The sequence below is a fragment of the Chiloscyllium plagiosum genome, unplaced genomic scaffold, assembly GCF_037043375.1.
Source record: "Chiloscyllium plagiosum isolate Xiang-an unplaced genomic scaffold, Cpla_swu_hap1 HiC_scaffold_23, whole genome shotgun sequence".
In the NCBI taxonomy this organism is placed as follows: Eukaryota; Metazoa; Chordata; class Chondrichthyes; order Orectolobiformes; family Hemiscylliidae; genus Chiloscyllium; species Chiloscyllium plagiosum.
Window position 1 is genome coordinate 49,994,930 of NW_028270161.1, and position 14,110 is coordinate 50,009,039.

At 44.0% G+C, this 14,110-nt stretch overlaps 1 protein-coding gene across 3 annotated transcripts in view; it reads left to right on the plus strand.

The window, feature by feature from the left end:
• Window positions 1-595: 595 nt before the first annotated feature.
• Window positions 596-14,110, plus strand: part of arhgef39 (Rho guanine nucleotide exchange factor 39) — a 74,317-nt gene continuing 60,802 nt past the window's right edge. For all 3 annotated transcript variants that reach the window (XM_087999656.1, XM_087999658.1, XM_087999659.1), the window contains exons 1-2: window positions 596-688; window positions 8,240-8,333. In XM_087999656.1, the coding sequence (XP_087855782.1) occupies window positions 8,291-8,333 (43 nt within the window). In that variant the 5' untranslated portion in view covers window positions 596-688; window positions 8,240-8,290. The remainder of the gene's footprint in view (window positions 689-8,239; window positions 8,334-14,110) is intronic.

Here is a 14,110-nt window from a genome sequence, read left to right on the forward strand (position 1 = left end):
GGGGGGTAAGGGTGTGTGTGGGGGTTGGGGTTAAGGGGAGGTTAGGAGGGTAAGATGGGGTTGGGGATAAGGTGGGCTGAGAGGGTAAGATGGGGTTGGGGATGTGAGGGGTAAGGTGGGGTTGGGGGTTAAGGTGGGGTTGGGGGTTAAGGTGGGGTTGGGGGGGTGAGGAGGGTAAGATGGGGTTGGGGGTAAGGTGGAGGTTGGGGTGAGGAGGGTGAGGGTGTAGATTGGTCGAGGGTGTTGTGGGGGGGGAAAGGGGGTGAGTGTGAGGGTGAGGTAGGGTTGGGGGGTGTCAGGTGGGGTTGGGGGGGTGAGGAGGGTAAGATGGGGTTGGGGGTAAGGTGGGGGTTGGGGTGAGGAGGGTGAGGGTGTAGATTGGTCGAGGGTGTTGTGGGAGGGAAGAGTGTGAGGGTGAGGTAGGGTGTGGGGATGGATGGGGAGAGGACGTGACGTCATTGCCGATTGTGTGGTGAATGTCCGTCACTGCCCTCACCCCCGGGAGGGGGAGGGGGATCCAGGGGCCCACACCCTCCGTGTGTGGGGGAGGGGGGTGAGTGTTATTTTCAGGAAGAGGAGCCGCTGCAGCGCGGTGTTTCATGGGCAGGGTTTCTCTCCGCCAATCAGGAGCGAGAACAACTCGGAAGCGGGAAATTTTAAACAAAAATCCACAGAAACAGATTGTCAGGTAAGAGAGGGAATGAGAAAATCTCCGGGATAGAGGGAGAGGGAGAGGGAAAGAAAAAAAAAGACAGACAGACCGACCCGAGGGGCAGAGAAAAAAGAACGAGAAAATGCCCGGGGTAGATAGATAGAATGAGAAAACCGCGGGAGGAGAGGGGAAAGAGAGAGAGAGAGAGAGAGAATGAGAAAACCTCCAGGGGGTGAAAGAAAATGAGGAAAGCCCCGAGTAAGAACGAGAGAGAGAGAGAGAGAGAATAGGAAAATCCACAGAATAGAGGGAAAGAGAGAGAGAGAATGAGAAAAACAACGGGCTAGAGGGATGGAGACAATGAGATTTAAAAAAAAACTGCGGGATAGAGGGAAAATGAGAGAAAACCGCGGGACGGAGGTTGTGTGTATGTGACAGAGAGAGAGAGAATGAATGAGAACATGTCCAGGATGAATTGAGAGAGGGATGGGGAATGAGAAAAACACTGGGATAGAGGGTGGGAGAGAGAGACAATGAGAAAATCCCCAGATGAAAAGGGGGCAGAGGGAATGAGAAAACCACTGGGATAGAGGGAGTGTTCTGGAGTCATAGAGATGTACAGCACAGATCCTTCAGTCCATGCCGACCAGATATCTCAACCCAATCTAGTTCCACCTGCCAGCGCCCGGCCCATATCCCTCCAAACCCTTCCTATTCATATACCCATCCAGCTACTGTTTAAATGTTGTAATTGTACCAGCTTCCGCCACTTCCTCTGGCAGCTCATTCCATACACGTGCCACCCTCTGTGTGAAAGAGTGCTCCTTTGGTCTCTTTTATATCTTTCACCTCTCACCTTAAACCTATGCCCTCTCGTTTTGGACTCTCCCACCCCAGGGAAAAGACTTTGTCTATTTAAACCCTATCCACGCCCCTCATGATTTTATAAACCTCTATCAGGTCACTCCTCAGCCTCCGACGCTCCAGGGAAAAGAGCCCCAGCCTATTCAGCCTCCCTGTAGCTCAAATCCTCCAACCCTATCAATATCCCTGTAAATCCTTTCTGAACATCAAGTTTCACAACATCCTTCCTATAGGAAGGAGACCAGAATTGCATACAATATTCCAAAAGTGGCTTAACCAATGTCCTGTACAGTTGCAATATGACCTCCTAACTCCTGTACTCAATAATCTGACCAATAAAGGAAAGCATACCAAACACCACCTTCACGATCCTATCCACCTGCGATCTACTTTCAAGGAGCTATGAACCTGCACTCTGTTTGTTCAGTGACTCTCCCAAGGACTTTACCATTAAGTGTATAAGTCCTGCTAAGATTTGCTTTCCCAAAGTGCAGCAGCTCACATTTATCTAAATTAAACTCCATCTGCCACTCCTCAGCCCGTTGGCCCATCTGATCAAGATCCCATTGTAATCTGAGGTAACTTCTTCGCTGACCACCACACCTCCAATTTTGGTGTCATCTGCAGACTTACTAACTATACCTCTTAAATTCACATCCAAATCTCACGTATAAATGATGAAAAGTAGTGGACCCAGCACCGATCCTTGTGGCACACCACTGGTCACAGGACTCCAATCTGAAAAACAAACCTCCACTACCACCCTCTGTCTTCTACCTTTGACCCAGTTCTGTATCCAAATGGCTAGTTATCCGTGTATTCCATGCGATCTAACCTTGCTAAGTAGTCTCCCACCTTACTGAAATCCATATCGATCATGTCCATTGCTCTGCCCTCATCAATCTTCTTTTGTTACTTCAAAAAACTCAATCAAGTTTGTGAGACATGATTTCCCACGCACAAAGCCATGTTGACTATCCCTGACCAGTACTTGCCTTTCCAAATACATGTTCATCCTGTCCCTCAGGATTCCCTCCAACAACTTGCCCACCACTCTAGTCTATATTTCCCTGGCTTGTCCTTACCACTTTTCTTAAATAGTGGCACCATGTAAGCCAACCTCCACTCTAGAGACATAGAATGAGTAAAATCCTGGGACAGAGAGAACGAGGAGAACCTGGGAGGGAGGTGAGGCGGCAGTGGGAAGAGAGAGAAAATGAGAAAAACGCTGGATAGAGAGGCAGGGAGCAAGAAAATGAGAAAAACCCTGGGATAGTGGGAGGGAGAGAGAGGGAATGAGAAAATCCCTGGATGAGAGTGGGGGGCGGGTGGGTGGAGAGGGAGAGAGAGCATGAGGAAAACCCTTGGATAGAGGGATGGAGCAAGAGGGAGGGAGAGAGAGAGAAAATCCCCGTGTTAGAATGAGGGAGAGAGAGATGATGAGAAAAGCCCAGGTGAGAGGGGAGAGAGAGAGAGAGAGAAATTAGAAAATCCCGGGATAGAGGGAGAGAGAGAGAATGAGAAAATCCCCAGGAGGGAAGGAGAGAGAGAGAGAGAATGGGAAATCCGTAGGATTAGACGGAGGGAGAAAGAGAATGAGAAAGCCCCCGGGTTGGAGAGACAGAGAGAAAACCCCCAGGTTCGTGGGTGCAAGGGAAAATGAGAAAACCCCTGGGTTAGAGGGAGGGAGGGAGAGAGAGAGAATGAGAAAACCCCTGGGATAGAGAGAGAGAGAGAGAGAAAGAAAATGAGAAAACCCCCGGGATAGAGGGAGAGAGAGAGAATGAGAAAGCCCCCAGGAGGGAGGAGGGAGAGAGACAGAGAAAGAAAATGAGAAAACCACGGGGAGAGAATGAGAATACCCCAGTATTTGAGAGACAGAGGGAGAGAGAATGAGAAAACTCCAGGATTGGAGAGAGAGAGAGAGAGAGAGAAAATGAGAAAGCCTCAGACTTCCCTAATCTTACACTCCAACCCTCTTGAAGTAAAGGGCAATATTCCATTAGCCTTCCTGATTATCTGCTGGCCCTGTATGTTTCAGTGTTTTGTGCACAAGTCCCCCTAAGTTCCTTTGTGTTATGGCTTTCTGCAGATTGCCTCCATTCAAATAATATTCTGTACTTTTGTTCTCTCTTCCAAAATGAACAATTTGATATTGCAGTCCAGCACAGATGGAGAGACTGGGATAGACAGGGTGGGGGTGATAGCAAGCCTGGGATAGACAGGGTTGTGGGAGCAGAGGAGAACCCCAGGATTGATGGAAAGAGAGTACCTGAGGTAGCTAGGGGGAGAGAAGTGGGGTGAGAGGGAGAACCTAGGATAGACAGGGCGAGAGAGAGAGAGAGAGAGAGTGAGTGAGCCTAGGACAGTGAGAGAGAGAGAGACAGACACACACTGGATGGACAAGTGGAGAGAGAGGCTGATAGAGAGAGAGAGAGCACGTGAGAGAGAGTGCAAGAGAAAGAAATCAAAACCAAGATGTGAGTGTGAGAATAACTAACCTGGGATGGAAACAGTGAGTGAATGAAATTTAAAAAAAAGAGCATTCAGAGAGAAAATCCAGATTGAACCCAGTACAGTATCTGAGAAAGAGTTTTTAAAGGATATGGGTGTTGGCCAGCACTTATTGTCTGCCTTTAATTGTCTTGGTGAAAGTGATGGCGAGCTATCTTCTAGAGCCACCCCAGTTGGCACATTGGGGCTGTGAACAAGGAAGCTCCTGGAGTTTGACCCAATGCCAGTGCAGCAGCAGTGAAAATAGTTCCAAGTCAGGATTCAGTGTGGCTTGGAGGGAAACTGTAGATGCTACTAATTCCATATCCTTCGGAAGGTGCTGTTTGACTTTGGGGAATTTGTGCAGTACGTCTTGTAGATGGTACCCTCTTCTGCCAGTCTGGGAATGAATATAAATCTGGTGGAAAGGGTGCCATCAAGTGGACTGCCTTGGGCTGATAGAGCCAACCTTCCTCAGTGTTCTTGGAGCTGCACTCACCCAGGCATGTACAGAGTATTGTGCCGTGTAGATGGTGTCCATGTTTTGGGGGGTTAGGTGAGCTATTTGCCACATAATGCCCAGCTTCTGACCTGTTGTTGCAGCCAAAGTATTTACTTGGCTGGCCCAGTTCACTTTCTGGTCAATGGTAAATCCCAGAGTATTGATCCTTGAGGGTTAAATGATGGTGGGATAGAATCATAGAATCCTTTCAATGCAGAAAGAGGCTATTTGGCCCATTGACACTGTTCCAGCCTTCCAAAGAGCATTCAACCCAGAGCCATCCCAGTATCTTCACATTTCCCCCGGCTAACCCACTTAGCTTGCATATCCCTGGACGCTATGGGCAATTTAGCATAGCCAATCCATCTAACCTGCATACCTTTGGACTGTGGGAGGAAACTGGAGCAGCCAGAGGAAACACATGCAGGCAAGGGGAGAACATGCAAAGTCCACATAGACTGGAATTGAACCTGGGTCCCTGACACTGTGAGGCAGCTGTGCTAACCACTGAGCCACTGTGCCAAGGATATGGGAAGTGAAAGGAAAAGTGACTTGCTTCCATTTCAGACAATTGGCTCCATATTATAATTAACGTTGGTTGATGTTAAGTGGTTTGTCAAAGATATATTCCAGTTTTTTCCAGGAATTTGATGTTAGTTAGTGGCTTCCCAGGAAATTTCACAGGGCAGTTAGAGTTGATCATATTGCTATGGGTCAGGAGCTATGGGCAAGACCAGATAATAAGTAAAGTTCAGTTGTGAATCGATGTTTTTCTTTGTGACAATTTTGGCAGTTTCACAATTACCATTATTGATGCAAATGTTCAATTCTACAGTTATTTAATTAACTGAATTTTCTCAAGTTCCATAGCAGGACTTAAAGTCCTGTCTCTAGGCCGTGAGTGCAGTAGCATCATCACTATGCTTCGATAACCTTCAGTGTAATAAAATATTTCCAATGTGCTTCACAGAGGCCTTGTAAAACAAATTTTGACATCAGGCCTCATAAGCACATTAGCTCAGACGACCAAAAGATATTGTTTGTTTTCAAGGAGTATCTTAAAGGAAGAAGAGTAGTAAGAGATTTGGTGAGAAATTTCTGCACTTAGAGCCCAGGCATCTGAAGGCTCCAGCACTTATTGTGGACTAATTAAACCTGAACCTGTCCCCAAGTTGCAGGTCCTAATTCCTTCTCTTTTTGCTTTATGTCATTGTGTTTTTTTGTCATTTAACTTTGCTTGCCTTGTAACTTATTGGAGGCCTTCTGTTCTGACCTTCCCTTCTCCCCTTTCTATGACCCTGTACTTTCTCAAAGCTGTTACATCTCTCTAACCTTTTCTACTATTGACGGATGGTCATCAACATGGAACATTGACTAGGTTTCTGTGTCTCAAGTGCCGCCCAACTTAAGCATGTTTTGTGAAGATTTGTAGCTCAGGTTGAGGTTCTGGATGTAAGTTTGCTCACTGAGCTGGAAGGTTTGTTTTCAGACATTTCGTCACCCTACTAGGTAACATAATCAGTGAGCCTCTGGTGAAGCACTCTTAGTATGGCTCACTTTCTATGTGTGTTTAGGTTTCCTTGGGTTAGTGACATCATTTCCTGTGGTGATGTCATTTCCTGTTCTTTTTCTCAGGGGATGGTAAATGGGATCCAAGTCAATGTGTTTGTTGATAGAGTTCTGGTTGGAATGCCATGCTTCTAGGAATTCTCGCGTATGTCTCTGTTTGGTTTGTCCTAAGATGGATGTGTTGTCCCAGTCAAAGTGGTGTCCTTCCTCGTCTGTATGTATAAGCATTTCCAACATTTTCTTTTTTTTCACTAGAATTCCTTGCGGCAGCTAGAAGTACAAATGCAAAGAAATAGAGTCAGACAGCAAGGAAACAGACGCTTCGTTCCAACTAGTCCATGCTAACCATGTTCCTAAACCAAACTGTGCCCACTTGCCTCTGTTTGGCCCATGTCCCTCCAAACCTTTACTGTTAACATACTTATCAATGTATATTTTAAATGTTGTAACTGTACCTTTTAAATGTAATTAGGGAGCTGGGGAAAATTGAGTTATGTGTTATGCCAGTGCAGATTAGGGAACAGAGTCGAGAGTGTGGTGGTGGAAAAACACAGCTGGCCAGGCAGCATCCGAGGAGCAGGAGAGTCGACATTTCGGGTCTAAGCCTTCTTTCCTGATGAAGGGCTTATGCCCAAAACATCGATTCTCCTGCTCCTCGGATGCTCCCTGACCTGCTGTGCTTTTCTAGCACCACACTCTCAACTCTGATCTCCAGCATCTGCAGTCCTCACTTCCTCCAGGTTATGGAACAATCTGTTAGAGGTGATTATAATTATTGAAGGAAAGTTCAGAGTAGAGTGCCTTTCAATAGTTCAAGGGTTAAAGTGATTTAAAACAGAATAAGAAAATGTCTTTTAAAATAGTGAGCTGTGAAATTCAACTGCAAGGTTCATAGTAAGGCAGAAATATGCCAAGATTAAATATTATGTTAAATACGTAGGTCAAAGAAACAGGGTCAAAGTCATATAGCTCAGTCTAGATACATGTAATTAGAAGTATAGCTTGCATTGAAAGTAAACACTAACTGGTGTTTGCTAAATTTTCTGCCACCGTTTGTGTCATTATCTAAAACAATGGGCATAGATGAATGGCATGTTTAAGTGAATTGCAGATTGATTGAGTTTCTTCCCTCTAATATCTCTAATATATTAACGCGTTTTCTCCTTCATATATTTATTGTGCCCAGGCCTGACTATTCCATTGCTTGAATCCCCTACCTTCTCTCGACTTCATCTTCCACAGATCTGAATGAATACATCCTGTCCAACACAAAGACATGCTTGTCTGTCACCTCTGACCTCGTTATCCGGCTTCAATCATTTCCCAAACTGCAAAATTAAAACTTTTCATTGTTGTGGTTAAATCCCTTCATGGCTTCTCTTTTTTTTAAATTAATCTTTGTGGTATTGTCTGATCCTCAAGTCTTCATTTCTTTCTCTGATCTCTTGTTCACAGTCATTCCTGTGCACACCTTTGTTGGCTGGGCTTTCTGCTGCTTGGGCCTTGTGTTCTTGAATTTCCGTGACCACCATTGGTGTCCATGCCCTCTATTGCCTCGGTTCGAATGGCTGGAATTACCCCACTCCCCCAACTTGTGCCATGTCTTGCCAGATCTCCATAGTTACCATCTTCCTCTTAATTTTTTTTCTGAATGTACTGTCTGAGTATTTATGAATTTTCATTTGCATTCAGTTCTCTTTATTTCTTTATTCTTTTGTGGGCTGGTAAGGTTAGCACTTGTTGCTCATTCCAAACTGCCTACGAATTCAGTTTTTTTTTAAGGTAATCTTGGAGAGTGGTTTCGAGCTGAGCACATTTGGGTTCAGAGTCATGTGTAAGGGATACAAATTTCCCTCCCAAGAGGATGAGTGAAATAAATAGGTTGTTTATAACAATCAATGACAGTTTCACTGACATTATATAAAATCCACTTTTATTCCAGGTTTATTTGCAGAATTCAAAATCCATTAGGTGTCATGGTGGGCTTTCAACTCCAAGCAAATAGCCTAGGCCTCTGCATTACCAGTCTACTAACATCACCACTGTCTACACCATCTCACCTACTGTGCTGGTTCCTATACTGGACTTTCACAATAAATGGAATAAGGGATAAAATGGACCTTGATTTCACTTGGAATTTATCCTCTTCCCTTTTCTAGGTTTCTTTTCCTTTACCAGCAAATTTTACCGAAAAGTATCTCCACATCACCATGTCTGCATTATCATCTTGGACTCTAACAAAAACGCATCTGAGTAAGTGTTTCTCCTGTTGGTCTACAAGGTAAACTGGAGCTCTTTCTCATGAGGATTTGTATTATTGCATAGATTCCAGTCCAGACAGGCAGTGTACCTTTATGACAATAGATGACATCATGGAATGTGACATTCAACTGTAAAGGTAACCATCTAACTTCAAGGGTGGTAATAGTTGTAGCCTGCAAGTCACTGTATCTTTGCTGTATGTCGTCAGGGTAAGTACAGAGCCCAGACCATGTGTACATCAGAGATCTTGCAGCAGAGTGAGTAGTGAGTGTTACTAGTAAACTTCAGGACACCTGTTTCAATGAGAACTTAGTCTTTGCAGCATATATTATGAGGGCTAATATTTGGTGAATACTGAGAGAATATCATATTAGTCAATGGCTACTGTTAAGAATCTATTCTCATATTCTGGATCGCCTAAATTCTCAGTGGCTCCAATGATTTTGGTTTTGAGCAAGTCAGACTGTTGAATGTTTGGGCCTTCTTTGAATACCACTGATGACACAAAAGTGTCAGTTCCACGGTTCCATAAGAAACATGAGTAACTGACCTTTGTAGGAGTTGGTATGTGCTACCACGTATGTATTTGTATGGTAGTCAGTCCCATAGTAGTAACAATGGAATTTCCTTGTTATCTGAACCTGGATTATTTTACCAATTGCCTCATAGGTGGACTGAGTTAATGCTAAACGAGGTCAGGTCCTGTTTAAATCGCATACTACTTTATTCCAAGGCCTATATAAAAAGTCAAAGGTATGCTCAGAGCTGATTGATTGATTAAGTTTACTTGTGCTCACACAGTTATGATAGTTACAACTCTAGTGGACCATCTAACATGGACAGCATGTTGACATCTGGCACTGGTGTGGTACAGCTCTCAGGTCACAGTGTTTTTTCTCTTAACCTCCTGTGGAGTTCTGTTTCCGAGCAGCAACCTGCCTTCCTCCATGCATGTTCTCGGCTTTATCCCTGACCGCTGGCAGCGTGAGATCAAAAGCCTTCCATTGCCAAGGTTGCAAAGTGTTTATTTCTCAAGGGGCCATGCCACCAAATTGCCCATTGTTTGACCTCTAAGAAATCACTTCATGATCATCATAACAACATTGTTCCTCCTGAGTTTGAATTCTCGAGCAGCATGCTGCAATTCTGAGGAGCTAAGCCCTTTGAAGAAAGCTTTAACTCAAAGTGCATTTTAAAGTAACTCCCAGCTAGATAAATGGCCACAGAACTCTCAAATTCAACATAAAGCTCTCTGTAACGTCCATAGAGTTGCTTACTGTGCCACAAAGTGATTGAAAAAACTGTTTTATAAACATAATTTTTGCACCAAAAGGCTGCCTTGTTAAGTTAGACTAAACACGCTTTTGACTGAACTGAAATTTGTGAGGTTCGTTTGTGATGTTCAGGATCAAAGGGTTAAATACTTGGGAGGTCTTTTGCATCTCACTGTTGAAACGACCAAGATGAATGTTTAGGGATTCTGAAGATTAGTGCTCCGGGATTCCACTCTCCAAATGGATTCACTGCGAATTTACATTTCTTTTGGTCTTATTACCAGCTGGTTATGCTGATAACTATAATTTATATTTTGCTGAGTGCCCCATTAGTCCCCTACTAATCCACAAGCCTGCTCTTCTGGACTAATAGAAAAGTAATTTTTCCAAAAAATTGCCTCGTTTTGTCCTCCAGCGAAAATAAGGATGTGACAGATGGAGCCAATATCATGCCATGCTGTTTCTGCAATTAAACTGAGAAATGAAGAGCAATCAAAAATGGACTGAAGGAAAGCAATACTGGCTTGGTCTTCTGGCATGTCACTTCCTGCCCTGAGCTAGCCGAGCTCTTGTTCTTTGCTGCTGTGCGGAGCTGACACTTCAATGTCAGCCGCAATTCATGTCATCACTTCGCTTAGGTGAATGTGCCCAGTTTTCCAAATCTACTACGCCACTTGTGTGGTTCCCATTAAACCATCCTGGCACAATTAGTGGGTACTCCCTGAGAAACTGCTGTTGCGTTTGGCCTTTCCACCAGCGCAAATGAAAATCAGTCGTCTCTCATCCTAGCTCCCCCCTTCACAACTTGCTCGAGTGGAGTTTTCAGATCCATGGGAGTGAGATACTTTTAGATCGTGATGTCGGACACTAAATTTATCATCTTGTGGCTGCTCGCATTGGCACTGTTAATGTTAGCATTCTGTCTCTTTTAGAAACCATTTGGGGTTGACAGTCAAGAGTCAGAGGTGTTGCTTGGGATTGACCGAGATAAAAATTCTCAGCTCTTGGCCACTGCTGCTTCTGGTGTGAAACTGGAATTACATTTTTTAATTTATTAGCTGACAGAATTTGAGATGGCAAACCTTTAGTGCCTAGAATTTGCAAAGTTATCACTGTAAGCACTTGGGTTCATTGTACATGATTTTAGTGTAGGAAAAAGACTTATCTGGCCAAATAAAATACTTGTGACATGCCCACATTAATAGTCATCTTACAGTACCTGTATTCAGAAAAGCATCTGGATATATTCTGTGTTCAAATCTTTTATTCTAATCTTTAGTCGCATTTATAAATTGAAAAACAGATTTCTCTACTTCCAGCGCACTTATTTCTGTAGATAATGTCACATTTGAATCATTAGTTGTGTGGGTTTATACATGTAGAAATTGCTTGCATTATTACTGTGCTCTTGAGCCACCAGTCTCCATTGATCAGAGGCTGCTTGTTTACAGTGTTTTGGCAAGTTGCTGATGTACTGCTCCCTGGGGATAGAGCAGGGGTTAATTACTGTTAAACTCTTAGTGCCAACTAACAACACAGGCTTACTGCTACATTAAAAATGACACAACTAAGGAAAGCATGAGGTGAATGGCACTTGGCGAAACCGGAATTAAAGTGACAGAGTCTTGGAGTGGAACTGACGTTTGTATTATAGAGGCTATCACATAATTAAGATGACTAGATGTTGGCTTTGTTAGCTTCTATTGGGCATTATGAATAAGAGAATATTTGATGCTTGCTTCACCTGTTTAATGGTGTCCTCTCAAGGTCATCTGATCTTTGATCCATCTAATTGCTGTCTGTGTGTGAAATAGTGCAACTAGTGGGTCTCCTCTGGCATTGCTCGTTTTTAGCTAGCAGTTAGATAGTGACACCATTGCTTTCCCTAGTCCCTGTGATGTGGTTACAGAGGAGGAGACACTAACTGTGTCATTTCAAAGATTTGAACTTTGTGTTGGGGAATTTTTTTTTAATAATAATGTATTATTTCTAAATGAGCTCTTGCCCACTGTGGGCAAGGAAAATATATTTTGTTCCTTCACATGGCACATGTGAATGTCAGGCATCACACTGGAGATCGTTGCTTTACCCTAAACGTTAGAAAAAAGATTATGTGAAATACAAGTTGTTTCATTTGCATCTTTCTTTTGCAAGTATCTTTGTCAGTACTTAGTATTATCAAAAGTTTGATTTTGATAGATTAATGTTTGAGCTTTTATTTAGAATGTTCCCTCAAACTTCAATGAGGTATAGTCTCCACTACTTGACTGTCTATCCTGTCAGCTGCTGCTCGCTCGAGTTAACGATGTCAAGCAGGTGCTCTGAAACAGCAGACGAGTCCCAGGTGGGAAGAGGAAGAGCTTCAGGAATTCTCTCAGTCTCCCTGGTGATGTGCAGCATTTCTGACACCTGGGAACCACTGGTCTGTGACCGTCCAAAGTGGAGAAGGAGCATCCGAGAAGGCGTCCAGCACCTTAAGACTCAGTCGGGGGGAGAAAGTGGAAGTCAAGCAGAAACAGGGAAAGGGGCACGCTGCCACACCAACGCCTCACCCATCCCTTCCTGTGACCACCTTTTGCCCCAAGTGTAACAGAGCCTGCGGAAACAGCATCAGTCTGTACAGCTATCTACTCACCCTGAGAGCAGGAGAGTCATCCTTGTCTGTGAGGGATTGCCAGTGATGAATAATTTGAAGCATATGGCATTTTTCACCAATATACTTGGCATTTACTCAGGTAAATGACTTGGGGCACTGATCCACTCCACGTCCCTCTCTGATCCACTCCCCCCCTCCCTCTCTGATCCACTCCCCCCCTCTCTCTCTGATCCACTCACCCCTCCCTCTCTGATCCACTCCCTCCCCTCTCTCTGATCTCTCAGTGGGGCACTGACTTGGGATGTGGGACACCAATGTGGGAGAGTCTGAACAAGCTTAGGTTGAAACCTGAGATCAAATTCTTTGGTTCTGGATTATTTTATTCATTTAAAGAGCGGTGCTGCATCTACCTTGTTGGATTTGCCTGCGCTGCATCCATCTTGTTGAATTTGCTTGCCTTTTTCAGTTATTGTGTCTTGTTGCATGTTGTGTGAGCAAATTGCATTGATGTCAACAGGCCTGCTGCAGGTAATTGGAACAGGACAGACCTTTGAGAATTCCCCATTGTTTTAGGTGGTGATTGTTTCTCTGGGGTATGATGAAGGTGGCTGTTGTAACTATTCAAAGTATGGAGTGCAGCTGAAATGTCATGGAATCTTGAGAGTTTGGGGAGTGAGGGAGAGGGGTGATGGGAGCAGGGCGGTGCTCCTTACTTGTTTAATTCTGTCAGCCTATCAAAACAGCATAACCGCAAGCAGGGAGGTAAATGGAGTCAGCTTTGTGAATATCCCCATCCAAAAGAGCATTTGCATAAAATTAAAAGATAACTTTACAGGCAAATGGATGAGTAATTCGTTGCTCATTTACGGTATTATTTTAAAGCTTTGGAAAGTTATTGTAATTGATATGTTTCGTTAGTATTAGTAAACATTGCAAGCATTCCTGATGACTGGCTTTGCCCAAAACATTGATTCTCCTGCTCCTCGGATGCTGCCTGACCCACTGTGCTTTTCCAGCACTATACTCTCGACAAAGATTGTGTGCAGTAAGAAATCCTATAGGGTGTGGTCGGATTTATTCATTGTAAATGAATCAGAACATTTGTGTGATGTGCAGGAGGATGAAGGAGCTCTTAGATGCTGGTGATCCAGAGCAAATATGTCTGCTTGCTGCTTAAGGTTTTTTGACTCAGTTCAGAAGAGATTTACCAGGATGTTGCCAGGTATGGAAGGTTTCAGTTATAAAGAAAGGCTGGGACTTTCTTCTTTAGAACGTAGGATGTTGAGAGATGACCTTATAGAGTTTATAAAATAATGGTGAGTATTGATGGGGTTAGTGGTACAGGTCATTCTGCTATAACGTGCGTTTCATCAACATGAATTGTCTATAACGAGATTAACGAATTGTGGATGATATTTAATTTACGTGAACTTTCTACTGAATAGATATAGCAATTTTCTACTGTACAAGGCCACAGAGGGACGCAACTGTGGCGTTGTAGCAGACAAACCTATAGGTGTCATTTCCCTCGGATGAGAGATTTCAAGTATATTTTCAAGATGAGAGGAGAGATTTAAAAAAAGATATGAGGGGCAAACATTTTATAAAGAGTAGTCTGTGTGTCGAATGAACTCCCTGAGGGTGTGGTGGTGCAGGTGCAGTCACGTTTAAAAGACATTTGGATAAGTACATGAATAGGAGAAAGTGAGGTCTGCAGATGCTGGAGATCAGAGCTGAAAATGTGTTGCTGGAACAGCGCAGCAGGTCAGGCAGCATCCAGGGAACAGGAGAATCGACGTTTCGGGCATAAGCCCTTCTTCAGGAATGAGGAAAGTGTGTCCAGCAGGCTTAGATAAAAGGTAGGGAGGAGGGACTTGGGGGAGGGGCGTTGGAAATGT